Raw genomic sequence first — 27,900 nt, 5'->3', positions numbered from 1 at the left:
GGGAGTGGTATGACCAAAACCTGGTACCTAGTGAGTTTAATAAAAAATGGCAAGAGAGGAACTGGAACAGTTTCCTCCTTCAAGTTTTACATTAAAGGGAAGCAGAGAGCTGGGGCATAGCTAGAACCATTGAAAGAGGATTTCTTTTGCTTTAAAGATAGGAGAAATTAAGAGCATGTTTGTATGAAGGGTTTGCCCCAGCTGAAAAGGCCAATGTGATAGATAAGGAGGAGGGGCATGGGGTCTAGTACCAAGTGGAAGCAATCCACTCAGAAGCACAGATGATACCCACTAACAGTGCTTTACAGCAGATCCCCCTTTCTTCAGAGAGATAGATAGGCAAGAAACCCAACACGTTGTTTTTCTGTTAAGAATTAAGAGCATTTAATGCTACTGTATCTCTGAAGCGAATAGGGAAAGAATAAAAATACTTCTATTTGATCAATAAGGAAAAGTTTAGATGACTTATTAAAAATTATGGACTAAGCTCTTGGAAAACAGTAACACATTTTGGAAAATGAAAGTTATTTGGTTTGGGGATAAAAATCTTAACTATTTTGAACATCTAACAACTTCCCAAAAAGGTAACTTTAACATTGCTTAAATTCATAACTTTATGTTCTTATATGTTTAAAACTCAGGTCTAGTGTCACATCAGTATCAGTTTTTTCCCTTAAACTATATGGTTCTCCATCAGTTTTCTCAACCTTCTTTTAACCCATGTCCTTTTTAAAAAAACTGTATCTCTCCCATCCTCTTCTCCCAACTCATTTCCACTCATGTGAGGCTCACTGGCCCCTACACCATCAGCATGCTGACAGTGCTGCTCTCACATCTTTAAATCAACTTTCAGGATAAGAGAGTCCCAATTGTCCCAAACCATTATTGTTTTAAGCTAGGGACAAGTTATTCACGGTGATGTTTCAAGGAAAAGTTTAGTCTGAAACTAGGCTTAATTTTATTATACAACTTAATGGAGGACATTCAATTTCTCACTTTTCGAAGTGCATGCAATTATCTGAAATATACAATCACTTTTTACTAGCTTATAAAGAGCACTGATCATGGATATATGCATATTTTTAATCAAAATCTTACTGTATATCATAATAAAGGTCAGAGATGATAAATTTAAGAATACAGAAACATTCACTTGGGTTTCAATGAACTATTAGTTTTCTGTATCTCAAGGTAAGTATAATCAGTTCTTTATTCTGTCCTAAAATTCAGTCTATGAATAGAATGTGAGTACTAAAACATAATACTGTTTATTGGTCTAAGAGGTGGTGGCTCTAAAATTTCAGTGCGCCAAAGAATTGCATGACTGCATTTAAAATGCATATTCCTAGAACCCACCCCCATATATTCTAATACAGTGGGACTGAGACAGTGCCTGGGAATCTGCATTTTTACAAGTACCCTCATGGAAGTGGCATGAATAAAGACTTGAAGGAGGTAAGGGAATAAGATATGAGGTGCTATAAAAAACACTGTTCAAAGGGTTTCCCTGATGTTCTAATTTCAAGTCCCAGACTAGTTTAAACTATTTGTTATATGATGAAATAGCCCACTGGGGAGAACCCTAGAGTGTTGGTCCACAAATCCCTGGTTCTCAAATATTCCACTTCTGTAGTCCTAGAAGCAAAGCAGGACAGCCTTTGCTTGGGCTTGTATATACATCTTGCGAGGCTGCAGAAGGGGCCTGTTGCGAGCCCCAGCCTATGTAAAATACCCACTTCATCTTTTGGTAGAGTGCTTCTTTCTCCTTATCAACCCACTTTCCAAAGACATCTGCAGTCTCCTATGTAAACTGCACCTCTCCAAAGGGTTACAGATCACAGATGTAGCAATTAAGCTCTTCCTCACCCTGACTTCATCCCTAATGCAACATTACATTAAATATCACTTATATATACCATTAAAGATCCTATCTCCCCTGTCAATTTACAGTACTACCTAGAAAGATTATGAAATCATCCAGGACAACAGAAAACTTTTTTTTTTTTAAATTGGAGGAGTGTTTTCTAATGCTAGATGCTGTGAAAGTGACAGGGTCCCTTTAACTGCTTCTGAAGACAATTATATTTTATTTCCTTTGTGATTGGTATTTTTTCTTGAAGAAAATGAAAGGCAGGAAGGTAAAGTGACAACCCTAAAGCTCTTTGTCAAATTAAGAGTAGACATTATTTTCTGTAGCCCTCTAACCTATTACAGCATTGAGCATTTATTGAGCACCTACTATGTACTGTTCTAGAGGTGGAAGGGAATAAACAAAAATATGGTATAGCTCTTGCCCTTGAAGGGACTTACATTCTTGCTGGGAAGATAAGACAAATACATTGAAAGGTAAAAAGAAAAGTTACACCACAAATGGTCACAAAAAGATGAGGAGGCTTAAACCGGGTCTCCAGATGAGCAGAGAGGAAGGAACTACAGAAAAGAGCCTGGGTGAGGTATGTGGCTTACTGGGAAACAGTTTAGTTGAGGTAAGTTACTTCACCTAGAACTACAAAGTATAACACGGCTGCCAGAAGGAAAATCTGGAGCCATACTAAAGAGAACTTTGAATGTCAAGTCAAGGAGTTTGGAATTTGACTACAGACAAGTAAGAACAGCTGAAGAGTTTCACACAAAGCAGTATTTGGGAATACTGATGTGTTGGAGACACGCGGGATATGTGGGAGCAGAAGGTGCTGGGAGGCAGTTAGAAAGCTACCAGAAAAATCCAGATATCAGGTGATGGGGACCCAGAGAGTAGGTAGCAGCATTATTACTAGTTTCAGAGGCTAGTTTCATCAAATACAACTAAATTGAGTTGTGCTACAGCTGTAGCATCAAGATTTTTCAGAGGATGCTATCAAAATGAAATTTGGGAGGTGTGTGATATTGTTTAAATCTTTCGAGTAACTGATCATTTTTATGACAAACAATATGAAGGGGAAAGGAATTTTATTGTTGTTTACATTTTATTTAAGAGGTTGTGACTTCTACAGTATTTCACTTTTCACGTCCAGTCGATTCAGCATTGTGCTTTCAAGTACTGCCCCAAAACTATGGCCTGATAATAGAGAAAAATCTAATTTCAAATGAATTCATTAATTCCAGGGAAATGAAAATCTTAGCTTAAACACTGCAAACTGCAAAAACTTGGCAGTGATCCTTTACTGTTTCAGAACACCTATTGTTCAAAATGCTAATGAATGAGTTCCTAATTAGTCATCAGCAAAGACGAGCACTTGTAACACTTAGAAGCGAAACTGCCTATTTTATCAAAGCGCATTAACAGAGGAACAGTCTCTGAAGAAGACAGTTTGAATACCAAGATTTTAAATGAACAGAAAAAATACCCCTAATTTATTATAGATGACTGCCTGTGAATAAAGACAAATTGTTTAAACCTAATTTTTTTCTATTATGAATCTGATGTTTGCAAGGATGCTGACCATCTTGGACATATCCATGTGGAAACAGAGCACAATGTATCACCCCAGAGCCAGGCAGGCCTCTCTGCAATCTGATTCCTCTATCTGAGCTATAAGAGCTTTGTTTCTTTAGGACTTACTTCTGGAAAACAGGTACCACAACCCTGAATTTTCATTCTGACCTGGTGTTTATAGCAACCACTGTGTGTGAGCCATTCACTGATGCTGTTGCCACTTCTTTCCAGACTGAAGATCTTTTTAAGATGATGTGGCTAAATCAGTGCTTTTTTTCCTAGTCTGTCTGGTCATGAATATGCATGACACTCAAGGTCACTAGTGGATCTTGAATATTGAGTACTCAATAAAACATAGACTCTGGACTGTTTCCATCCTCAGCACAACCCACACAAGGGAAAATGTTTCTTTGCTCTCCACCTCCCTCCAGTTTCTACAAAATCCTCTTTCCCTTGACTGATTTCCATAACTGGAACAAGTTTGGAGAGCAATGTGTTTTTGACCTTTGAACTTTCTGTTTCATGATTTAAGTACAAATTCTCCATAACTCAGATTTGCAACATGTAAAATACAGTTGTTAATTAATCCTCTGTCTTAAGGGATGTTACGTATTGCCTTGGAGTTTCTGGAAGATATGGAGCAAGACAGAGTTGGGCCCTAACATAGTGTATATTAGAGCCTAAGAACACTGAGATGAATTAATAAGCTAAATGCCTAAGAAGTATAAAATTCACATCTATGTTAAATATGAACATGCTAAATATTATACTTAGGGAATGACTTCAAAGTGGAAGTTTTCGTTCTTACAAACATTTATTTTCCTCCAAATTTATTGTATTTTTCTGTAATGATGTGAAAAGTCTTCACTTCCCTTTTCCCAAGTGTTGAGGTTCAAAAAGCCAGGTCTTAACCATAGACTAATCTTCATCTCTTCAATGTCTTGTATGTTGACTTAGTTTCATATGTAATTATTTATACTAGTTTTCCTTAGGGATTTATACATCGATATATATATATATATATTCCTACACATATATATACAAGCTTTTTATCCTCATCTTACCACTTGACAATACAACTTTAAGTATGTTTTACACAGCTGTTCCTTGGTCAAGGTCATTTGCAAGAGCAAGTCGGTTTCTGAAGAAATCTTGTTTGGTGGGTGAAGGATCCATTGAGGGATTCTCATTAGTTTTTTCCCTGTATTCTGATCCACTGGACCTAAAATCTCAGCACACAGATAAAGTACAGGTTGATTTGGTTTTAATTGTTTTCAAATATTTTATCTATCCAAATTGTTTTGCATTTGTAAAACAGTTGCTTCCTAGATCTGGAATAATTTTTACTCCCTGAATTTCATAACTTAGGACATGGGTATCTAAGATTTGCATCCAACATAAAAAGAATATCTTTCTAATGCTTTATGGGAACAACTGTGACAACTGTATATGTCAGTGAAAGATATTGTGTAATAACATTATAATGGGGAATAAAAGCTCAGATAATTCAAGAAATCCTATTTTTGGTTCAATGAAATAACAACTCCACAAATTGCCAAGGCCCTTAAACTAAAGTGGATGGAATTCATTGTTCTCAACCAAGGTTACCAAGGGCCTTTACTGAATTTGGCATTACATTACAAACTCTTGTTTTGCTTGTTTTCATTTTTAAATGACAGATTTATTGAAGCCAACCACACATATATGCTACATTTGGTAGAATGCAGAAATGAGTACAATAATCAGATTTAGGAGATACTATAATCTCAACCACCACAAAGGAGACCAAGGCCAATCAATAGTCAACAACTCAAATCAGTCCATTTGAGTCCCCAGTCGAGGGTGTATTCTTCCTTTATCTTGGTAAAGCCAGTTGGGTAATCCATTCCAGCTCTGCACCTTTTCCAGTTTGTTCAGAAGTCCCTGGAGGGAGGAGGCTTTCTGGAAATAACCTCTGATAAGCTAGACTGGGGCTTTGGCTAGCTTAAACTCTGGACTAGAATGGCTAAAACTAGCCCAGACACTAAGAACCAATGTCAAAAAACCTCATGCAGGATGTACGAAAGTGATGTTAGACATGAAGTTCTTTGTCCAAAGCTCCTACACAACTGAACAAGTTTTCCATGTACTGAGGCTGAGTCAGATATGCTTCCACTAGCCACAAAAGAAGGATAAGCGGCCTCTAAGTTCTTTCATTATACTTCTGGTTTACTACTGAGTCCTCATTGTTGTTCGTGGATAAGTTAATTATGACTCTATCATTTACTGAATTAATTGGGCAGAATTCAAACATCCCTTTGCATTATTCAAGGAAAGAAGTTGGATCCACACACAAAGACTAAAATCCTGATGTCTGGAAACCTGATGACTTACTAGATATTTTCACCTTTCACCCTGATATTTGATATCACAGATGAAGCCATAGCTGCCCACCATGCTTTCTACTTCTGCTTGGTAAGGAGCACTTTTTTACTACATCCCAGTGCAGAGAGGAAAAACTACTCTATCTCTCAACTCCAGTACATCTAGGTACGTATCAAACAAGATGATATCTGGGTGGGGTGAGGTTTTCTTACTCTTCAGGAACCCCCCTGAACTCTCCCTTGCAACAACCTCCACGTGCCCCACCCTAAAACTCCAGGCCTTCTCTCATCTCTCAGAACTCCCACCTACCTCCAGTTCAGATCATCCACCCCTGCTTTGTAAAATTGTCCCCAAAATGATAGGAAGATGTATTTTGACCACTTCATTCTTTCCCTATATCTTCTATTATTCATAAGACTAGCTATGCCTGCAGTTTTAGGGACAGGCAGCAGGGAACAGTATTTGAATTGGGCTGTTGTTTCTTCTGAACTGTTCCCCCACGTGACAGTTTCTCATCAGAAAGTCATTAGTAAAAACTTCAAATCTTCACCTCATATTTCCCCTCTTAGCTACATCTGATCTCTCCAAACCCAACATGTCACACTTTGATGGTTCCAACATGCAACTGTTTTAGTGTTTACCTGGAAATGGGAAAGCTTTGATGTCACCACCAGCCCCAAGGACCACAGAAATCTTCACCAGTTGCGTTCCCATTTCTGAAACAAATGCCAAAATCGCCCTGTCTAGTTTTCAAAGTCCACAAACTCAGCTTAATTTTTTTCTTTTTTAACTGCTCTTCTCACAAATTGTACCTTCCCTGTGTCTCCAGTATCTAAATGCCTCTGCATTTCTTGATATTAATTAACTAATGGCTAACTTGCCAATCCTTTTTAAAATCCAGCATTCTACTGTAGCCATGACTAAAAGCTCGTTTCATCCTCTTAAAGATAATTTGTAATGTTTACATGGTTTATGGCCACCTGGACTCTTCCAAAAGTGTGGCTCTGAAGTAATGCTTACCTAAATTACTAGAAAATAACCTGCAGAATCTAGGAGAAAGGGCCAGAGTATTTGCTTTTATTCTCTTTCTCTATGAAACAGAAATGGCTGTTGAGCTCCTGGAGCCATTCTGGCTGACTGTAGGGCAGATTAGAGCAGATGCTACAGGGACAGGCGGGCTCACGCTGGGGAAGGCCACAGTGGCTGCCAGGACACTCTGACACACAGTCAATCTAAGCAATTGATGGAAAGAGGAAAAGACAATGGACCTGTTGCTAACCTGTCTTCCACTCAAGTGACAGAGACAAAGAAAAGAGCAAGTTGGGTAGGTCATACAAGTCTAGATTTGCTACAAATAAACCTTGAGAGCACGTCTAGAGCTGGGGATGGGTGAGGGGTGGAATCAGAATCCTCTGACTTAAGAAGGGCTGGTTCTCTCATTGGAAAGACCATCCTCAAAAGCTTCAGGAAATATGTATATGTCTTAAGAAGTAAGGGAGCAGGGGAACACCCATCCTGTTGGCCAAACCGGTCAGCTTTGGTAATCAAATAAACAACCTTGTGTGGCTCCACCTTTACTTCCACTCAGATAACACTTTGGATTTTAAATACAAAGGACAGTGCCAGTATTGGTGGCAGCAATATGACTGATGCAGGAGGGACTGATCTATGAGAAAGGACAAGAGGACTAAGGGAATCCATTGGCCCTTCATCTAATCCAAAAAAGTTGGAAGAGGACTGAAAGCAATTAACCAACATGGATTTGGAGAGCCCACAGCAAATAAGCATTCAGTTAATCAATATTTGTTGAGTGCTTACAATGGGCTAAGTACTATACCTTACAGCTAGGTTACCCTTACATTGAACTGTAAGCTCCTAATGGGCAGGAACTATCTCTTTTACTTCTTTTGTGCTGGACAGAACTTAGTACACCAAAGACCCTTAATTTAATAATTAAATGGCTTATTGAGAAACTTTGTAATCAGGGTTAATATAAAATGTTTACCCCTTCAATTTTAAATATATATAGGACATGAAAAATGAGAGAGGACTATGAAGTGGGTAAGAATATGGGAGGGTCTTGAGATGGGCTTTAAAGAGATAGAGAAGAGGGTGGGGATAAAAGCATTAGCTGATTCCTTAGAGTCCTGCGCTCTACTGCATGGCCTGTTCCACAGCCGAGGCTGGGCACATACAAAACCAGGTAAGAAGACACCAAAAGAAGAGGGTTCACTGATAACTACTATATATGGGGCCCTGAAGTACTCTCTCTGTGTGTGATGAAGAAAACAGCTTTTGATATGACTGGTGGAGGGAGGGTGATGACAGGGATGGAGACACTCGGAGGCATGTAAGTTATAAAGTGCTGAAAAGGAAGAGGATGGCTGAAGAAGTAGACTTAACCATGTGGAAGCCATATTCTTTATCTTCCACTCTCCCTAAATTTGAGGCTGAAAAGACAGAGTACCATCTACATTCCATACTCCTAAATTATCTTACATAATCCTCTTCCCCATTGTCATACCCCCAATTGAGAATACTTATTAACCTAAGTAAGACTGTTATATAAAGATGAATTAGCATTTGCCTCAGGATAATCTAGGTGTAAGTCTTTGACAGCCTCCATACAGATCCTTCTGGAATGAGATAGGTTGCCTTCCATCCTGCTTTAAGGCGGGGGAGAAGTATTCAGTCCAGCATCAGCCTATCACATTAGGTCTGTTCCTGGCTTCCACAAATCCTCATTTAAAATGTTTAAAGTCACTTAGCATTTTCAAACTTTAAGATATGTAGCCTTTATTCTGATCAATTCTGGGCAGCTTTCAGGGACATGTGACTTGGTATCCACCAGGACAAATGTGCCTGAGATGGAAACAATCAGAAGGTCATCCTTTTCCCCAAATATCGTGGGATTTATGATGTCAACTTGACTCTCCCTTTTGAATCCTTGTGGGCATGAGCATTCGGCCCTCCCAGCCTCAGAGGGAAGAGAACCCTTTCTCAGGTTTTCTGCTGCATCTGGCTCCATGCCTAGCTTCATCCCGAAGCAGCATTCTGGGTGTGTGGGGCCACCAGCCAAACAAGCCCCTATGGAACAAAAAGTGTGTCAGTGTAGACAGGAATGAGCCTCCAGAGGGCTGTGGGGGAGGAAGGCAGTGAGTCCCAGACATGACACAGGTGGCTTTTCTGGCACTGGCCCATTTCGACCTGTGAGGCCAAGCTCTGGAATGGTTCCAGTACCTAGGATTAGCCACATCTTAAAGTCACAGGGCTTGCTGCCAGCCTGACCTCCTGGCATACAGGAGAATGGGCTGAATGTCTCTTCTGGTTCCTTCCTATAATTGTTCATATGCCTAATTTCAGAGTGCAAGTTCCTCTCTAATGGCTGGGACCATGTCACTCACGATTCCTATTCAAATGTCTTCTACAGGGCATGCATATAAGAAAGAATGCTTAATTAGTGAGAAGAATGGTGTGTTCTCATCTGAGTTAAAAGCCACTGGCCTTTTAACTATACTGAGGTTTCCCTGCCCTTCCTCTCTCCATTACAATGGAGTAAACTTTCCATGGTCCTCAGATGAAAACACTCAGGAAAAGCTACTTAGGCTGCTTCATTATCCCATGCCAAGTCCTCAAAGTGCCAAAGAGCCCACTGTGGCACCCTAAGCATGTGATGGTGCTGACTGTCCTAAGCCAGACCTAAAAAGCCAGGAAAGCCTGTCAGCGGAGAGTCATCTGTGTGGCTCCACCTTTACTTCCACTCAGATAACACTTCAGATTTTAAATAAAAAAGGACAGTTGCCAGTATTGGTGGCAGCCATATGACTGAGGCAGGAGGGATGATCTATGAGAAAGGACAAGAGGACTAAGGGAATCCATTGGCCCTTCATCTAAGGAGAATTCCAAAAAGCTGCAAGAAGCCTGAAAGCAATTAACCAACATGGATTTGGAGAGCCCACAGCAAGTCCTCTACATTAAACCAAGGCCTGTGGGGGCTACAGAAAGATAAAACCTAGTCTTCTACATAGCGGGTCTTTAAAATTGCAGGTTCCAAGGCTGTATTAATTTCTTGTTTCAGGTGATAAAAAGACATGATTACTCAGATTGAGCTACAACAAAGTCAAACTATAGATAAAGCAAATCTCCACACTAGAAAGGCCTCTGGTGATTTCTTAAGCCATCTCCCACCCAGTGCAGGAATCACTGTCATAGTGTCCCTGACCAGAGTCATCTAGCTTCAACTTAAGAGAACCCACTCCTTCATTAGGGAGCCAGCTCCAGTTCCAAGCAGCTACATTTTTAGCATATTCTTCCTCTTACCTATTGCCCCTAGTTCTGTCCTCTGGATTGAAAGAGGATAGATCTACTCCCTCTGCTTCATGTCACTGGCAGAGCATTTTCCTAGATCTATTGCTCATTGCTTTCCAACTGACAGGACCCAGTCATTATAAATGGTAGTGGGCAAAAAGTGGTGTTTTGTTTTGGGAATACCGTAGTTAAAAAAAGAAAATAAGAAAGAAAGAAAAAGAAAAGGGCTCAAGCAGTGCGTTTAGGAATCTGGAGTCCTTAGAAGGAACTGGGAGCCTAAATGTCAAGGCTGGAGACTTGTCTGCTTCCAGGTCCTCCTACCCATGTCGAACTTGACAGAGGTAGGCATTGGGTCAAGAAAGATCTAAGTCTGTGATCCTAGAGAGAGGTATGTAATTCTTAACTTCTGAATCCCTGAATAAGGGTGGTTTGGGGATCCAGCAACAGTCATGCTTGCATGCGCTGCATTGTCTGAGCAACACTGAAAGGGGACTTTAGGGCTATGGCTAACTACAGAACTGGTACTCTTCCCTCCTCTTCCCCCTTGTCCAGTAACAACAGGCAGACACAAACAATAAGAGACCCACTCATGCCAGGGCCACCCTCCCCATGGGAGGAGAATTAGACAAACCATAAAAAGAAACTCCTGCTCCAAGCCTTAACCCCAATTCTTCCATCAAAACCATTATCTAAATCAGCCAGTAACCTCCACCTTCAAGGAGAAGGTGATTTCCCTGTGCTCCCACGCTCACCAGCAACTCTCCGAAGGCAGCAATAATGCCTTTAACTTTTCCACCCATTAAAATATGAAGACTTGGTGTTTAAAACTCACTGCAAAGAACCTCCTCCACCAAAAGAAACTAAGCACCAATGAAAATCTCTCTAAGGGGGAGGGAGGTAGGCCTAAGGACCAGTGGGGACAGAAACAGCATCTATCCGGCAGGCAGTGGCTAGACTGGTGAATTCCTCTATGGTCAAATGTTAATGCTCACTTCTTCTCTCCTCCTTACATTTTACTTTGGGGTTTGGCCACTGACTCCCAGACTGGAAAACAGTGCTGGCCAAAATTCCTGGTGGGTAATGTTTCATATGACAACAATGACCTAGACTCTCAGAAGGACCACAGAAGGAAAATGGCTTGGTTTTGCCTCCTACAGAATATGGAAACTCCACTGAAGGGACTTTTAACTAGGGCCCAAGCCAAACCCATTTATTCAGGAAAAACCCTAGCAGAGGTCCCAGTAAACATGAACTAGCACCCAGGATAATGATAGGCCCCTAAAGGCAGAAGTGCTGAGATGCCCTTAGAAACTTTCCACAGGCAGGAGATTCTGAAGGAGCACCCATTACACCCAACTCCAATAGTGGATCCCACTCCTCCCAGTCTAAAAGGGCTTTGATTGTCACCAGCTTGTGTCCCAGGGGACCTCCTCTGCTTACTCCTCTCAAGACACGTGATTTTTGGAAAAAGGAAGGAGGGATAAAAGACAGAGGTAGGGGAGAAGGCTGAGTTTGCTCCTACTTTGGGAGATACCAATGAGAAACATCTTTACCCCGCAGGAATCGTGGCTACTGGGAGCAAGCACTGAACTTGAAGCAGTTGTGTGAGACCAGGCTACTTGATACTTATTACTGTTAAAACCTCAAGACTTAGCCCAAAGGGAAATGAGTTACAATGCTGTCTTGTCTAAGGGCTACTCACTTCTTTTTAAAGAGCTTGCGGAAGGAGCTGCGAAAGCCCCCTTTCTGGTCTTGCCTGGGATTTTGATCGCTGAAAGATGTTTGTTCACTTTCTCGTTCTTCCTTTGGACAAAATCTGGTAGTGTCTTCTAAATGCATCTCCTGCAAACACAAAAGAAGGATTTTTTAAACTCTTTTCCAAAGTTATTATCTATCCTGACTGTGGGACAATTTTTTTGCCTTGCCACTTTCCTCTCCCACCCTAAAAGACTACCAATGGGCACTAAATCCCAACTAAAGCAAACCTAGGCTAATGAAAAAATCAGGAGGTGGGAAGAGGACAATTCTCTACTGAGCGTAATATTTTCTATTCATCAAATAGTCTAGAGTAGAATATGATATAGCAATAATTAAAAATAAGGAAATAAAAAATTTAGCTAACATTTTAAAAGTATAGAAATTAAATTCTTATTTTGGCACCAACACTGCCTTGCTAGAAAACCTGCAGTAATCCCCTCCAATCTCTGGGTGTTTCTCTTTCTACAAAATAAGAAATTTCCTTAATTGTAATACTAGTTTTAAACTCATGTTCCTAACTCTCCATTTTAGAAATAAAAGAGGGAAGGAGTTTTTGAGAGGTCAGACCTGCTTAGAAGTAAATGTTAACTAATATTTACAACCTGCAAATATGCCTTTAATACAACTTTTATAATTTTTTACCTATGATATTTTGAATATAAAGTAAAATGAACTAAAAATAAGGCTGTATCTCTTCTGAACTCTTTAGTTTCCTTTTAAATATGAGATGTGCTAAATAGTAGATGTGTATGTGATTTATATGCATACAAGCTAGATATGCATATATATATTTATATTCTATATAAACAAAATATTTACTTTGAGGTAGCTGTAATTTAAAGGCAACCTAAAAATAGCTGCTTAATTTTGAATAACCTTAAAAGAACCCAAGAAGTCAAAGCAAAAACCATACCAATGATGCCATGAAAGTTTCATGAATGAGATGGGTGACTGATAGAGAAGCAAAGCATGAGGATGAATTTTTTTCAGGAAACATATGGGTTTGACTTTGAGAACTTATCTTGGGTTGTAGTAGCAGATCTAGAAATTCTCTGAGATTCTACCAAAATTCATAACTAAACCGTGAAGATCAACATCTTGATGGCTTAGTGCAGTATGTCCCAAAGTGTGGTTCTGGGTTTACAGGATCAGCTGAGGCCTCTATTTAAAATGTAGATTCCTGAGCCCCAGCCCCAATTGTCTGAATCAGGGTCTCTGCAATTAGGCCCAGGTACTCCTTCTGCACACTTAGGTTTGAAAATCAGTGGCTTAAGGCATGCTTCTGCCCACATGCACATAATGTTTATATGAGTCACCTGGAAATCTTCCTAAATTCTGATTCAGTAGGTCTGGAGTACAAATTCTGCATTTATAACAAGTTTCCAGGTAATGCATTCACTACTGGACCAAGGTCCACATTTTGAGAAGTGGGCTTTTAAGAGACTATTTAGTGACTAAATCTATCAATAAGATCTTCCATTTGTATTGCATTCCATACTATTTAGTGACTAAATCTATCAATATCTTGCATTTGTATTGCATTCCATACTATATAGTGACTAAATCTATCAATATCTTGCATTTGTACTGTAAAGTAAGATATATTTCACAAACATTATCTTATTTGACCTGATCTTCACAACAACCCTGAGAGGTAGGTAAAGTATATACATATTGTCTTATTTTTGTAGATGAGAAAACTGGAGACACAGAGAAGCCAAATAAACTGTGCAAAAGCACAGAACTGTTGGGCAGTAAGGCCAGGACTAGAACCTAGATCTCCTGACACCTCAGGTGCTCTTCACACTAAAGCATGCTGTCTTCTTTCTTGACTCTTAAAAAGAACATGAAGGACTACGCCCTCCTTAGCTACCTCTGCTGGGCAGCGGTGGAACATACAGAGTATATTTGAAGAGATGGAACAGAAGAAGTTTTGCATATCTCAACAGCAAAGAGCTGACACCTTTAAGGATAGGCCTTTTGAAGGATTACCTCTTGCAACTATCACGTCAAAGCTAGCACGTTACTCTCTGCTTACAGAAACTGCCTTTGTTCCAATCACATACAGAGAATTAAGTATTTGCTCAGGAACTATTACCCCTTTGGTGGATACATGTTTAAACACCTCTTTGAATGCCCCCAAGGCTTGCAGACACCAAGGTTAGAGATCAAAATACCTCAACATTCATCGAGGCCAAAGAAGATGTTTTTGAGTCAATGCTTCTTTGACTACTTGGGATGCCCCTGTCCCAGTGAAGTTCGCAAATTAACGTGACACCTTTTTCCAGTCAAAAGGAAAGTAAGCAGAAATGAAGCAAACTTCCTAGCCAGTCTACACTGTGATGGGGCAACTTGTCTCCTTCCTGGCTACAGATAAGAACAGTGGGGGTGCCATGAACCATACTCTGAACATTTAAAGGAGATGCACCTAAAGAAGAAACAGGCCTGGGACTTGCGTACAGCATTTTATAAAAAGGGCAACTTTGAGGTGCCACAAGCCTAAGCAGGAAGGGGTCCCTCCCTAACTCCTTAAGTGTGTGTGTGTGACAAAGCAGGTGTACAACGGGGTCGAGGTCTGCCCTGCTATCTCTTTGCCCTCATACACGCACATACGGCATGCTCTGTGTCCGGCCAGTGCAGAACGGGCGCTGGCACTCGCCTTCGCGGGCCACGAGGCACGACGCACGGCACGAGTCTGCAACTCCGGCGGGCGCGACAACCCGCCGTCCGCGCCCCGCCTCCCCCGGCGCCTCCCGGGGCGCCCAGCCTGGGCCTGCCCACCCCCGTTCCCGCTAGGCGAGCTCGGGCTGCTCCCTGCAGACCTAGGCCCCGGGGCCGCCGGCGCGGTGGGTTTCGGTTCGGTTTTACTTTACCCTCCTTACTTCCAAATAGGTCTGTTTTTCGCTTTGGGACCTCTGTTGGGGGAAGAAGGTCCGGGGCGCGCCGCGAGCGGCGGCGGCGGCGGCGGCCGGGCCGTGCGGCTGCGCGGCGCGCTCGGCCTTGAGCGGCGCGCGGCCGCCGCTGCTGCTGCGCGTGCTGTAGAGGCGCGGGGCCACGCCCTCGGCGGGCGGCGCGCGCGGGAACTCCTTGAGCGAGCGGCTGAGCGGCTTGGCCTTGCCGTGCGCCTGCGCCGCCGCCTCCAGCTTGTAAGCGCCGCTGCTGCCCGCCGGCGACGTGGCGCTCTTGGGCAGCGGCTGCAGCGGGTGCTCGGGCCGCTCGGCCTCCATGGCGAAGCTGACGGGCCGTAGGAAGCAGATGTCCAGGCTGGACTCGGAAGAGGCGGGCGAGCAGTTCTCGAAGAGGGCCGGGGCCTGGAAGGGCTCCTCATCGTAGGGCGCGGGCAGCGCGAAGATCTCGCCGCCGTACTCGAACTCCTCGTAGGCCGTGGGCACGTAGCCGCGGGCGTCGGGCAGGAGCTCGGCCGGGGCGCGCAGGGAGCGCTCCACGTTGCCCAGCGGCTCGGCCGGAGCGGGCTCGAAGTCCATCTCCGGGATGGCCTGCAGGGGCCCGGCGAGCGCCTTCACGTCCTGCTCGGCCGCACAGAACTGCGCCGGCGCCAGGAGGCTCTCCGGCCTCTCGTGCTTCCGGCCCTCCATCTCCCAGTCGCTGGGCTTCCCGGGCTGCATGCTCTCCATCAGGCTCTGCTGCTGTTGGCTTTTCTTCACTGGGGGCATCAAATGTCTTTAAAGGGGAAACAAAATGCAAAAGAGGTGTGCTTATGGTTTGTTAGTGCAGGCCTCTCACCGAGCAGCGCAAGGCCCGGACCAACGCACATCCTGCCCGCTCCTCTCTGCCCCTCCCAGGCTCCTGCGTGTCTAACCTACCAAGCTCCCCAGACACCGACTGAACAGCTCCCACGAACCCTGTGCCCAAGTGCGAGAGTGGAAATGGTGGTCCGTAAAGCGCATGCCCGAAAGGATCCGTCTGAGGTTCTCGTAGGCAAAGAAGCACTGCGCAGAGATGGCTGGTGGGCCAAAGACTCTCGGACCCTCCTCACCACCTGTCCGTGTCCCAAAGTACCTCTTTTCAACACTCTTCTCTCCCTTGCTTGCCCTAGCAGAGTCATAAAATAATGGGAACTCAGCTTCTGTTCCACCGGTGGATCTTCAGACTTAAAAATAATTAAATTCTTAGATGACCTAAATGTGGCATGATCTTGTTGAATCTGGATGATGGTAAATGGGGTTCACTGTACTCTGCTGTGTAAATTTGAAATTTTCATAATAAATTTTCAAAAATATACCTTGTAGCTATGAAGTATGCTATATAAGTCATCTCAAACTACCCACAAAGTAATACCAAAAAGTAAAAGCTACCACTCTGAACATGCCCAATTTCATGGAGGTTTTTTGGGGGGGATCATGGGTAACAAGTAATTTACATAGTTTGCAAACTATAATAGCATACCGTCAGATGGGATGTGATCTTCCAATTGTGCTGGGCTTTAGTTGCCAGACAGATGTAAATGGACACTGACTAGAAATGGTTATTCTGCTAGTTTATGTATTCATATTTTAATTCTGCCACAAAAATGCAAAAACTTCTGCCATAAAGAATGTAAATGTAAATGCTAACACTGAGTATCTTACCCTGGTGGTCTTAAAATGAAATTAGATCTTACATTTACAGATGTGAAAAGAAACAGTGAAACAAAATATTGACCTGAGTCAATTCTCTTTTAACTGAAAAGATTGTCATTGGGTTTTATTTTCCCTGCACAGAGTGCAATGACAGCCATACTGTTTGGTCTGGAATAATCTCTAGGTATTTCATTTTTTGGCTCTATTTGTAGCACTTCAAAGAAGATAAAGTTTTGTCACTCTCAAGAGTTGAAGTGATCCACAAAGTAAATATCCACTTTCTTCCTCTTTCCACTCCCTGGGCTTGCCCTTTACCGTTAGTGCCTTCCTCTGGGATCCAAGCATGTGGTCATCTGATTGGCTGGCAGATATAGGCCTGATGAGGCAGTGGGGAAGGAGGAGTCCCATAGATAATACTCTTAATCCAGACTGGCTTGCTAACTCACACATACTAGCTGGGACTCAAGGGCATTGCTGTTAACCTTTCCACACCACAGGTGCTTACGTGACAGCGGGGCCAGAACTGGGAGCAGAAGGGTAGGGTTGCAGTATCTCTTCTGAGTGGATGCCACTGTCACGGACAGCCTCAGGGCCTGCAGTGGGGGAAGCATCTTGCCCGGTATTTGCACACTGAGAAGCCAGCCCTTTGTACAGCTTTGCCATGGATGACCTAACAGAATGGAAGTAATAATTCTCAGGTTGTACAGTGGGAAACTGGTTCTCTGAACACACAGATTATGACAAGAAAGATAGATGTCTCTCAGATGAAGCTTGCTCTATCTCCAGGGCCCTCTAAACCAAATTGCTTACATAATAGCCAGGGTGCAAACTGGCTATTGGGCAGGAGTAGGGAAGCTGATTAACTGGCTGAAAAGAGCCCGGGGGAAGGGAGCAGTGGAGAGATATCTTCCTTTAGAGGAGCCCTGGCTCGGGAAATAGCATCTTTTTTTGGTCTGAAGCACCCACGGAAATGATTCTGTTTTCCTCCATGTGAGTTGGGATGAGGTTGAAGTAAATCCACATCATTAGGAAGCTCTGCTATGGGTTGCTTCTGAGCCCTCCGAAACCCAGATTCCTCTTAGTCCACCCTTCTTCTTTCTTCCTAGGGTGAAATCTACTAAAAATTCCCCTCCCTAACTTGTTTTACTTTTATCCATATCACATACCATGATCTAACTTTTTCTTTGCTCACCATCCAACTCTAAAAAGTAAGCTCTGTGTGGCAGGGATTTGGGGCTGTTTTGTTCGTTTCAGTATATTCAGTATGTAGAACAGTGCCTACCACACAATAGATGCCCAAGAAGTATTTGTTGAATCAATGAAGGAAACTATATTCTGGCCTTTAAACTGTAATTTTGAACCACGCAAGTTTAGGGAAATTGAACTATTTTTTGAGGTGATTAGCAACATAAGAGGGGGTCTACACAGGCAGTAGAATGAAAGTGCTGTTTTTCTAAAGTAATTTCCGGCAGGTAGTAGGTGTCTTCCTCCTGTAGCCAACCTAGCCACCTCTCTTCCCTCCCCTTCTCTTTTCCTTTCCACCTGCCATCACTGCATTTCAGCCACTTAACACACAATGTGGTTACTTGTGACAGATACCCAGTGACTGGTCTACATTCCTAGTCTCAGAAGCCTTTGATCAACCCTCTAGACTGCACCATCAGAACCTTACTTCTTGAGCTTTTTCCGTTTCTGAATAAGCAACTCCTCATTGCATTGAAACAGCAGGGTGTAGTGTGAGATAAACACCCGGAGGCGCTGAACACACACCAGTAGTAGGTAATAGTCAGGGTGTTCCTGTTCTGTGAACTTCAGGACATTCTGGATGGAGGAAAAAAGGAAGCAGCATTTTGTAATTAGAATGAAAATTTGTTTTTGTCTCTTCTGAACCTTACCTTGATCTGTTTATGAGAGTTTGGTAGCCATTTAATCAAAACAACTAGCAACATTACATATGGCCCATCCAATTAAAAGCTGAAAGGTCAAACTTGCTACTCTCTGTCCATCCAACACACCAAGGGAAAATAAGTCACTATTGTTCCATTTGAGTTGGATATGAACATAAAATAATTTCATTTGAAAATTTAGAAGAATCTACTAATCAGATCTCTGAAGTAATGGAGGCATTCTAATAATTGCTGTCTGTAAGCAATGCCTTAACTCAAATGAGTCAGACTAATGATGAGAACATCAGGCATCAAGGCAGGCTGGGGAGGGGGGATGTTTAAGATCAAGCCTGGTAGCCCCTACTATTCTTATACATTGCCTACTGTGCTATCGTGGAACATGTGTGCAACTTGGATTTGGGAAAGCTAACAGTCATTGAGTACTTCCTATTTCTAGGCACTGAGCCCTTTACATATATTATCTCATTTTATTTTTACCACAACCTAATTAAATAGGTACCAGTTATTACTGCCATTTAACAAATAACGAATTCAAGGTATAAAGAAGTTAAGTGATCCTCATTAGGTCACGATCTAGTGAACAATAGAGGCAGGAATTGAACGCAAGTCAGAGAGTAGAACCAAGGCTTATTTATCACACTCTACTGCTTGCAAGACCAGGGTTTCATCCTACTTTTTTCACCTATTAGGTGTGTTATCTTGAGCGAATTGCTTAACTTCTTTGACCCTCCATTTTCTCATAAAAAATGATAACAATTATATCCTATTTCACAGGATTGTTGAAAGTATTAAATAATTATTGTGAGAAAAATGCTTTTAGGGTCTAAAGACACATACAGTTGGAAGTCTTTTTTTTTTTTTTTTTTTTTTAGACAGAGTCTTGCTCTGTCACCCTGTAGCTCACTGCAACCTCAAATTCCTGCACTCAAGCTATCCTCCTGCCTCAGCCTCCCGAGTAGCTGGGAATATAGGTGCACCACGCCACCCTGCTAATTTTTCTATTTTTAGTAGAGACGGGATCTTGCTCTTACTCAGGCTGGTCTCAAACTCCTGACCTCAAGAGATCCTCCCACCTCGGCCTCCCAGAGTGCTAGGATCACATGTGTGAGCCACCGTGCCTGGTCTGGAAGTGTTTTTAACATTGATACTGGATAGGAAGGAGATGAAGAGGAAAAAATATATAAATGTATTTATCACCACTGAACTGTACACTGAAAATGGTAAAGATGGTAAATTATATATGTATATTTTACCTCAATAAAATATAAATTTTAAAAATATTGATACTGGGCTACTTCTACCTGAGATTAATCCCAAACATTTCTAAGATGCCTTCACTGATTTACTTAAGAAGATCAGTCAGCAATTAAACCAGAACAGGTGGGTGGCGGGAAGAAGAGGGGCTGGTAGGGGTTGGTGAGTCTCTCCCTCAACTCTACTTCCTCCAAGATGCTACAAGCCCTGTGAGAAAAGGGTGTGAGGAAGTCAGCTCATCAGCTTCTTCATGCTTCTTCTGTGACATAAAACATAAGCATTACATATGGTAGAACCTTGGACCCCAGCCAAAAGAAAGCAGTCAGGATAACAGTTAAGCGGGCAGATTAGATAGATATTTAGATGCCAGGGGGGTAGCGTTTAGATGGCTGTAGAACCAAAGAGAAAGGGACTGAATAAGGTGCTCAGGATCTAGCAGGAGTGGTTATAGAAAGATCCTAGATCAGTGGAGGTGAGAATTGCTGGTAAATAAAGACAGAACTTCAAAGGTAGGCATAAGGAGCCCAACATTTTTGGAAATAGAGACTTTAGCTCATCCCACAGGGTATGATGGGGTAGGGAGTAATCATAACAATCTAAGCCATGTAAACACTTCTTAGAAATATTAATGATTCTTTGAACCTTTGAAATATTAATGATTCCTAGAAGCCCAAAAATAATAATTTAGCATGAAAATAAGTTTGGTGGCTTACCCAGCCATGCCTACCTGCAGATGAATCAGATATTCAGGGATGCGCTGGACTATGTGAAAAAACAGCGTATAGATGTCAGATTTAATCTCTTCATCACCCTGCATGAGAGAAAGGTGGAGTCACTCTTCAATATCCCTCCAGCTCTGGCAGCAGAACCCCAGAGTCTGTCCTACCAGAGTAGGAAGGGTTTACTCCCAAAGTGTTTTCTTCCCAGAGATTGTCATGAAGCACTGATCTCTCATCAGAGAGACCACATATTCAGGGACATGCTCAAGGAGGCAACTCTTCTCTAGCAGGGAGCATATCGTATACTTCTTTTGAATCCTCCCAAATTTCCAAAGTGCCCTCTTCTTCTCATCTCAGCACAGTGCTAGACAGAAGAAGGCACTGAATAAATTGTATTTGCATTGAATGAATTTATTAACGTTCTCCAACAAGTAATCATTACAATGGTTTACTAATACGCTCTAAGGGTGGATTGGAACCTCATGAGAGTGGGGAAGGGAGTGTGATTAGAAACTAGTCAATTGGCTAGGCAGCACAAAACATGTGGGATTTTCTCCATGTCCTTCCCTTCCCTTCTCTTCCTTCTCTTTCCCAGATATTTGCTGAATGTTAACATGTGATAGGCATTATACTGAGTTGGACGTGGTGGGGCATTGAAGTAGAAAGTTAGTAAGACAGAGCCCCTTATCTCTTGTGAACCTTGATTAACTCTCAGCTTTGGGGCTTCTGATATTCTTTTCTCCAACTGACCTAAAATAACTAAAATTGTTACATATGTATATGTGCTTATTGAGCACCTAATATGTCACTGCAGTAGCAATCTTTAAGCCACATGACTAGAGCCACCTTATGATCTTATAAACTCACAAAGGATGACTGGATTTTCAGATTTAGATTCATATCCTCTGAACTTGAAAAAAAAGCCACCACACAAAGCATGCAAGCTACAGCCTGAAGATCTCTGCATAGAACACCTGTTTAGTTTGCCCATGGTTCCAGTGGAATGGAATAGAGGGTCAGTAAGGCAGGGCAAGGACAAACGCAATGGCACTGAGCTTTGAGTGGGCTCCTTTAACTTCAGGTAGGAGAGTGAGTGGTTCTGTTCAGGCCATTCCCTAGCCTGGAACACAAGTTCAGGGTGCACGTGCTGTATTAACTGGGTGGATGAGCAACCTCATAAGGATAACATGCACATACATAGAGTTAACGTACCTCCTTCAGAACCACCACATGAACCAATGAGATGCACTCAGGCAGGTCCCTCAGGTAGGCAACATAATAATCCAAGAAATTATTCTTAAAAACAAACACAAAAATGCACGGTAAGAACCTGAAAACAGGAATGATAATATTTTTATAGAGGACTTCACAGAGTTTGTCTTATTCAATTAATGTGTTCTTTATTTAACATCTTTTGGGGTTTTCTATTCATCTTTTTAAAAAATATTTTTGGGCTGGACAAGGTGGCTCTCGCCTGTAAACCCAGCACTTTCGGAGGCTGAGGCAGGAGGATTGCTTGAGGCTAGGAGTTCGAGACCAGGCTGTGCGATACGGCGAGATCCCATCTCTACAAAAAGATTTAAAATATTAGCTGGGTGTAGTGGCACATGCCTGCAGTCCCAACTGCTTGGGAGGCTGAGGCAGTAGGATCAATTGAGACCAGGAGTCCAAGGACACAGTGCGATATGATTGTGCTACAGCATTCCATTTAAGATTGTACGTTCTTAAAAAAAAAAAAAAAACTTTTTGGTTTTTAAGGTAAACATCCTCACAGCTTGAGAATCAAAACTCAATAGCCCTGCTTTAATGAGAGAAAGTGAAATAATAAACCAAGGGATCCCATAAGTTGAAAAAGTATTTTTTAATTGTGAAACAGTAAAAATGAACATTTTGGTTTTTGTAATTCCTTTCCATTTCAATCATCTACATCCAAATGAGGGACTTTGCCCAATCTGCCTTATATATCTAGGCCAGTGCTTCTCACATTTTCTATAAATTGCATATTTCTACTAATTGCATATTCACCTATGCATTATCCCCTGAGGAAAATAATTCTCAGCTTCCAAAGTTATATTCCCACAGATATAATAATTCTCAGCTCAAAAAAGCATACTGAACACGAATGAGTAAAAGTGATATCGGAGGAGAGGCATCATATCCACGCTAATCTATACAAGTAAACCATTTGTAAACTTTACATTGTTACCTACAGTTGAGAATCATTGGTATACAGAAATAGATTGCAGGCAAAATCTGGTAGCCAGATCAATTTTAATTGGCCCATGCAATATTTTAAAAATAAGAAAATCCCAGATTTCCAGTTTTTATTAAAATATCAGAAGATCTAGCAACTTAGTCCTTTTTTCCTGAAAAATAATTGAATAAAGCTGAGGAGCTATTCCTTGTAGAACAACATATGTGTGCTACTTCAGCACACTTCCTGCCAGTCCATATTGCGCTCACTTCACTCATTTATGTCACTGTCTGGCCCTGTAGGCATTTGAGTTTGCAACTTCTGGCTTGGATCATATTGTCTTTGTAGATCACTATAGAGATTTTAAAACTTAGCACACTCTCTCCAAAAAGTGAAAACAAAAAATATTCAAGACAATAGCTACCCATCACATTTTTAAAAATCTCTAAGGAATGAAAATTGAGTGTGAAATATATACATATGTACAAATCCTCATATATTTATATGTATACATGTGCAGTATGTGTATATACATACAAATACATATATAAACACATGCATATACATATACATATACACACGCATATTCAATAGAGGCAGTTATAGTACAGTAGAAAGTTATAACTAGAAGACCTAACTTAGGGTTCTAGTCACAGATCTCCAACTTCAGCAAGGTTTTTTAATCTCTCCAAACCTTATTCCATTATCTGTCTGGAGAATGAAGAGGTTAGACTAGATCTCAGTGGTTCCTGTAGCTCTGAAATTCACTGATTCTAGATTCTCTGTTTAAAGAAGTAGATAAATGAGACACAGATCCATATAATTTAAGTTTATGGGCGGGGTGGGGGAGAACTTACCTCATCATTTGTTAACTTAAGGAATAAATCTCCAAGAACCCCTTGGCGCGGCCACTTGAGGACCCTTTCCTGCAGTGCATGAAGCAAATCCAGGTGCTGCTGGACAAGGTACCGTAAAGAGCCAGGGAAGAGGCTTGAAACAGAATGGAGACAGAATCACACAAACCAGGTGTGGAGAAGAACAGAACCTACAAGAATACGTGTGGCAGGTCCCATTTTTCCAGCCATCCAACACACTCTGTTACACATCTGCATTTGGATTTTTTAAAAGTTTGTCGTTGTAGACCTCACAGCATTGTAGACCTCCTCAGACCCCTTTACCGATGGCCCCTATACAAATATGTACTGAACTAAAAAAGAGCACATCTTTTGAGTGACCTTTTAAAACTAACCTGGGACACTCTCATTTATATGACACGCAGTGGAAATTCTAAGGGATATCTTTTTCAGCGTTTTTAAAGCTATTCCCATTTGATGTGCAGAATCGTCTATTCTGATTACTGTTGTAGATGACAGTACTAAGGTGGCACTTGGTCATTCTTAGCTACTGGGTAGGAGACTGCTACTTAGGTAAATAGGAAAATTTGTTTAAAGCTGGCAACTAAAAGCTCAGGGAGTTGGGGGTTATGAGAGTGTCTCTTTTCCCCTTTCCTTCAGTTTCTAAGAGGAATACTGGGCAAGGACAGAATCTTTCCTGGGGAGGCTACTGGCCGGGCCCGGCCTGCTACTCCCGGCAGTTTCATAGAGCACCTTTCCCACCCTTCCACCCCTCTCCTCCAGCTTTCAGTGTGCCTCGTTTTTTCAGAGAAAATGAAGGCAGGAAGAGAGAAGTCAGAGAAGGGCAGGGTGGAGAGGAGAGAGAAAGAATCATGGGAGAAAGAGGAAGGGGGATTGGATGGAGAAGGGTAAGGTGACCAGAGGCCTACAGGAATGAGGAAGGAAGAAACAAAGAGAAATGGAGTTTTCCTGGGCAACAGCAAGGATTTGAGCTCTAGCTTGATAACTTAGGGGAATTGAAGGTAGGTTCCCTTGTGCTTTCAACACACAAGTATAACAAAAATAAAAGAGATGGTTTGCTTGTCACTGAGAGCTGAACTTATTTAAATATTTCCACTGGGTCTAATGAGAACAAATGGGGGACAATTGGGGTGCTTTGTCAACAAGCAGACCTTTGTGGGAACAGCAGGAAGGACACCAGATTGAGAGGAGGTTTTTTTCAACTCGTTTCCAAGCAAAGCAAAATCTCCCCTGTGACTTTAGTGCAGAGAAGACACACAAATACCAGAATAGGGTACACAGCCCCCTACAAAAAAATACAAGGAAACCTGCCACTCCCATCTTCCGCTCCCTCCACCTCCTGTGCCCAGTGTCCAGGTATGTGAAGCCAGTTGATCCGTAACCCAAGAGGAGAGGCCTCCTGATCTGAACTCTTGTGGATGGAGCAGTGGGCTTAGAAGATCTAAGTAATCCCTGTCCACATCAGAGGGGGATTTGCAGGGGTGGCCAGGAGCACACTGACAGGGAGAAGACCATGAACCTGATGGAGGAAAGCGCAACTGAAAGAGCAAGAGGCTGCAGCAGCAAAAGATCTAGGTGTGAAAGATTTTCCCCACCCAGAGGCTATAAATGACTTTGGGTGATCTTCCTGGTGTGACACTGAAAGATGTTAGGGCACCACGGTGAGATCTGACTGTGACAAGTGTCCATGTAGGTAGGTATGTAATATGTCTTGGATTATTGCTTTTCTTTCTCCTTCCTTCCTTCCTTTCTTCCTTCCTTCCTTTCTCTCTCTCTCTTTCTTTCTCCCCTTCTTTCTAGAAACCACCTTCTACTACACTGACCAAGGTACTTGGAGAGTTTGAGATCTGGCACCAACATCCTCCTGGACTGTCCACTGGAGTAATTGTTTGAGATTTCAGGGTGGGTTTGGAAAAGGCTGATCAAGCATTGTGGAAATACCTAAGTTACATGAAAAGCAATGACCTACGGTAGGTTTTGTACCAAATATTGAAAACAAGCTTTAAACATTTTTAAAAGTTTAACAAGGATATTATTTGAACTTGGGGAGGAGTATGCTCCTCTGCTCAAGAGGTAGAGAGCAGAGGGAGAAAGAAGGCAAGAAGTATAGATACACTTAACCTGTTTCACTCTTTTGTGTAGCACTAGATCTGACTCCAAGAAGCAACTTTTTCAAGGAGACAAAAGCATTAAGGACTTAGCTTTTTTCCCTATTCCTTACAGGGGATGAAATAGTGGCAACATGAGTAGTTCATTCTTTCTAAAGCCTTTAAAGTTATCTCAACTCCCACCAATAAGTGCTTAAACAGTAAGGGAAATACACTAAAAGCAATCAAGGAAAATCCAGTTATAGCTTCAAATTAATAACTTAGCTCTTGCCAGTCCAGTATTAAGCCGAAATAACTCCTGAGCGTCAGCAGCAGGTTACAATCAAGTTTGATGGGCATGGACAATTAAACATGCGCCACCTAGTGGTGATCTGTAGCTCGAAGCTTGCTGAGTTCTTGGTGGATGTGGCACTGGAGTTGAGCTTATAAAGCTAACTGGTAACCTGCCGAGCTGATCACTGCTCCTCTCCTCAAGTGTTCAGACAGACCTGCTTGATCCTAAGGTTGTGGCTCTATCTGGGTGAGTCAGACCAAAAAAAAAAAAAAATGCCCAGAACTCGAACTTCTGTGATCCTTCAACAGATGAACAACAGCCCACAAGTCCTGCCCAGGCTTCAGCCCGCAGCACGTGCCACTGCAGCTTCCAGCTGTTTCAGCCAGGGGCAGGGCAGGCTTGAAACAAGCTAAGGAGGCTCTTGAGCAATTCACTATTTTATAGGTTTGAGAAGATGTGGCAACCTCAGGTTTGAGTGACAAGTTGCAGTTGTAATGGGTGTTATTTTTTCATCCTAGGTTACTTTCCAACAGGGTAAAAGTGCTGAAGCCTTGTGGTTTGTGATGGGAAAGGCAGTAAATGATAAATTAAATATAAAATTTATATTTCATATAAATTTAAATTTGTTATAAATTTAAAATATAAAATAAATAATACATTATTTTCATTTTTGCATGGAGAAAAATGCTATTAGAGAAAAGGAATAATCTCATTCTGCTTTGTATTTCATTCAGTTGGGCTATTTAAAGTTTACACAGAGGTTTCAGAAAAGCTTAGAAAAAAGAAGAAATATAGTGAATGAAGGAAGATAATAAAACTCTAATCCTAGAGCAGAAAAATGGCAACACTGCCAAAATCAGAATGAGAGACTTCAGATTTAGGACTAACAAAGAGTATTGGGTTGAAGCTTTTCTGCGAGGTCTATGAAAAGAAAAAAGAGGGTTAGCTAGCAAATAACTAACATGAGTAGCATTATCATGGATATGATGAACTATTTTCTTACTTTCATTGAGGGTTGTATGATAGCTTTAATTTTTTAAATCTTGTAGGACTTGGGAGAGAGATCTACTCCTTCCTCAGTGATGGGTCATAAAGAACATCTTAGAAAAATAGGAAGCAACAGCAAGTAAAAGAGGGCTTGATTCCTAGCCCTCTGGAAGGCCGAGGCGGGTGGATCACTCAAGGTCAGGAGTTCGAGACCAGCTTGAGCGAGACCCCGTCTCTACTAAAAATAGAAATAAAAATTATCTGGACAACTAAAAATATATATAGAAAAAATTAGCCGGGCCTGGTGGCGCATGCCTGTGGTCCCAGCTACTCAGGAGGCTGAGGCAGTAGGATCGCTTTAAGCCCAGGAGTTTGAGGTTGCTGTGAGCTAGGCTGACGCCACGGCACTCACTCTAGCCTGGGCAACAGAGTGAGACTCTGTCTCAAAAAAAAAAAAAGAGGGCTTGACTATTCAGTGAGCTAAGAGCATATCTACCATCCCTACTTGACTAGTCTATCTGAAGTAAAAATTATAGGCTGTTCAAAAGGGAAGCCTGAGTTTTGAAATAGAAAGAGACAGAAATGTATGCTTCTGGCTCTCAGAGAAACTTCACATATTGCTGTTCATCAATGAGCCTAAGGTAGAGGGTCACGTGGGCCTGCATTTGAATTCTGACACTAATTGGCTATGTGGCTTTAAACTTCTCAGGACCTTAGTTTCTTCATTTGCAAGGTAGGATTGACAGGCTTCTGGTGAAGATTTCATGAAGTCATAAATCTAGTGCCTAGCAGAGGGCCTGGTTACTAACTTTCAGAGTAAATAATTCTCTTTCTCTTTTCTCACCCTTGCCCCGACTCTCCACATTTTCAGAGATCAGAAAGAGATGCTGCTGGCTTAGAACCTTAGATGTGGAAGCAAAGCCTCGCCAGAAGGTAGACTCGCCTTTAGATTTCATTCATGTAAACTGAGCCGGTCTTTGGCAACAGCAAGACAGCTAGAGGCCATAGAGACCTTCCAGAGGCCTGAAGGCGCAGCTGGGAGGATGAGATGAACCGGATTTGGCTCTAGGAGGGAGAACCAAGGGGCTCAATGGGGAAGGAAAGACCGGTGAGAATCTGGGTGGCCACTGAGAGGT

General features: G+C 42.0%; 1 protein-coding gene across 1 annotated transcript in view; it reads right to left on the bottom strand.

Annotated features, from left to right (window-relative positions):
- Positions 1 to 4,231: 4,231 nt before the first annotated feature.
- The window catches only part of ARHGEF33 (Rho guanine nucleotide exchange factor 33), a 65,693-nt gene continuing 42,024 nt past the window's right edge, over positions 4,232 to 27,900 (bottom strand). Inside the window, exons 11-18 of the mRNA XM_045549447.1 lie at positions 23,378 to 23,510; positions 21,539 to 21,622; positions 20,335 to 20,418; positions 18,119 to 18,267; positions 16,952 to 17,116; positions 14,740 to 15,547; positions 11,811 to 11,950; positions 4,232 to 4,658 (exon numbers count right to left, since the gene is read on the bottom strand). Coding sequence (XP_045405403.1) covers positions 4,529 to 4,658; positions 11,811 to 11,950; positions 14,740 to 15,547; positions 16,952 to 17,116; positions 18,119 to 18,267; positions 20,335 to 20,418; positions 21,539 to 21,622; positions 23,378 to 23,510 — 1,693 coding nt within the window. The 3' untranslated portion in view covers positions 4,232 to 4,528. The remainder of the gene's footprint in view (positions 4,659 to 11,810; positions 11,951 to 14,739; positions 15,548 to 16,951; positions 17,117 to 18,118; positions 18,268 to 20,334; positions 20,419 to 21,538; positions 21,623 to 23,377; positions 23,511 to 27,900) is intronic.

This window comes from Lemur catta, chromosome 4, assembly GCF_020740605.2.
Source record: "Lemur catta isolate mLemCat1 chromosome 4, mLemCat1.pri, whole genome shotgun sequence".
Taxonomy (NCBI): domain Eukaryota; kingdom Metazoa; phylum Chordata; class Mammalia; order Primates; family Lemuridae; genus Lemur; species Lemur catta.
This window is presented reverse-complemented; position numbering and strand designations above follow the sequence as displayed.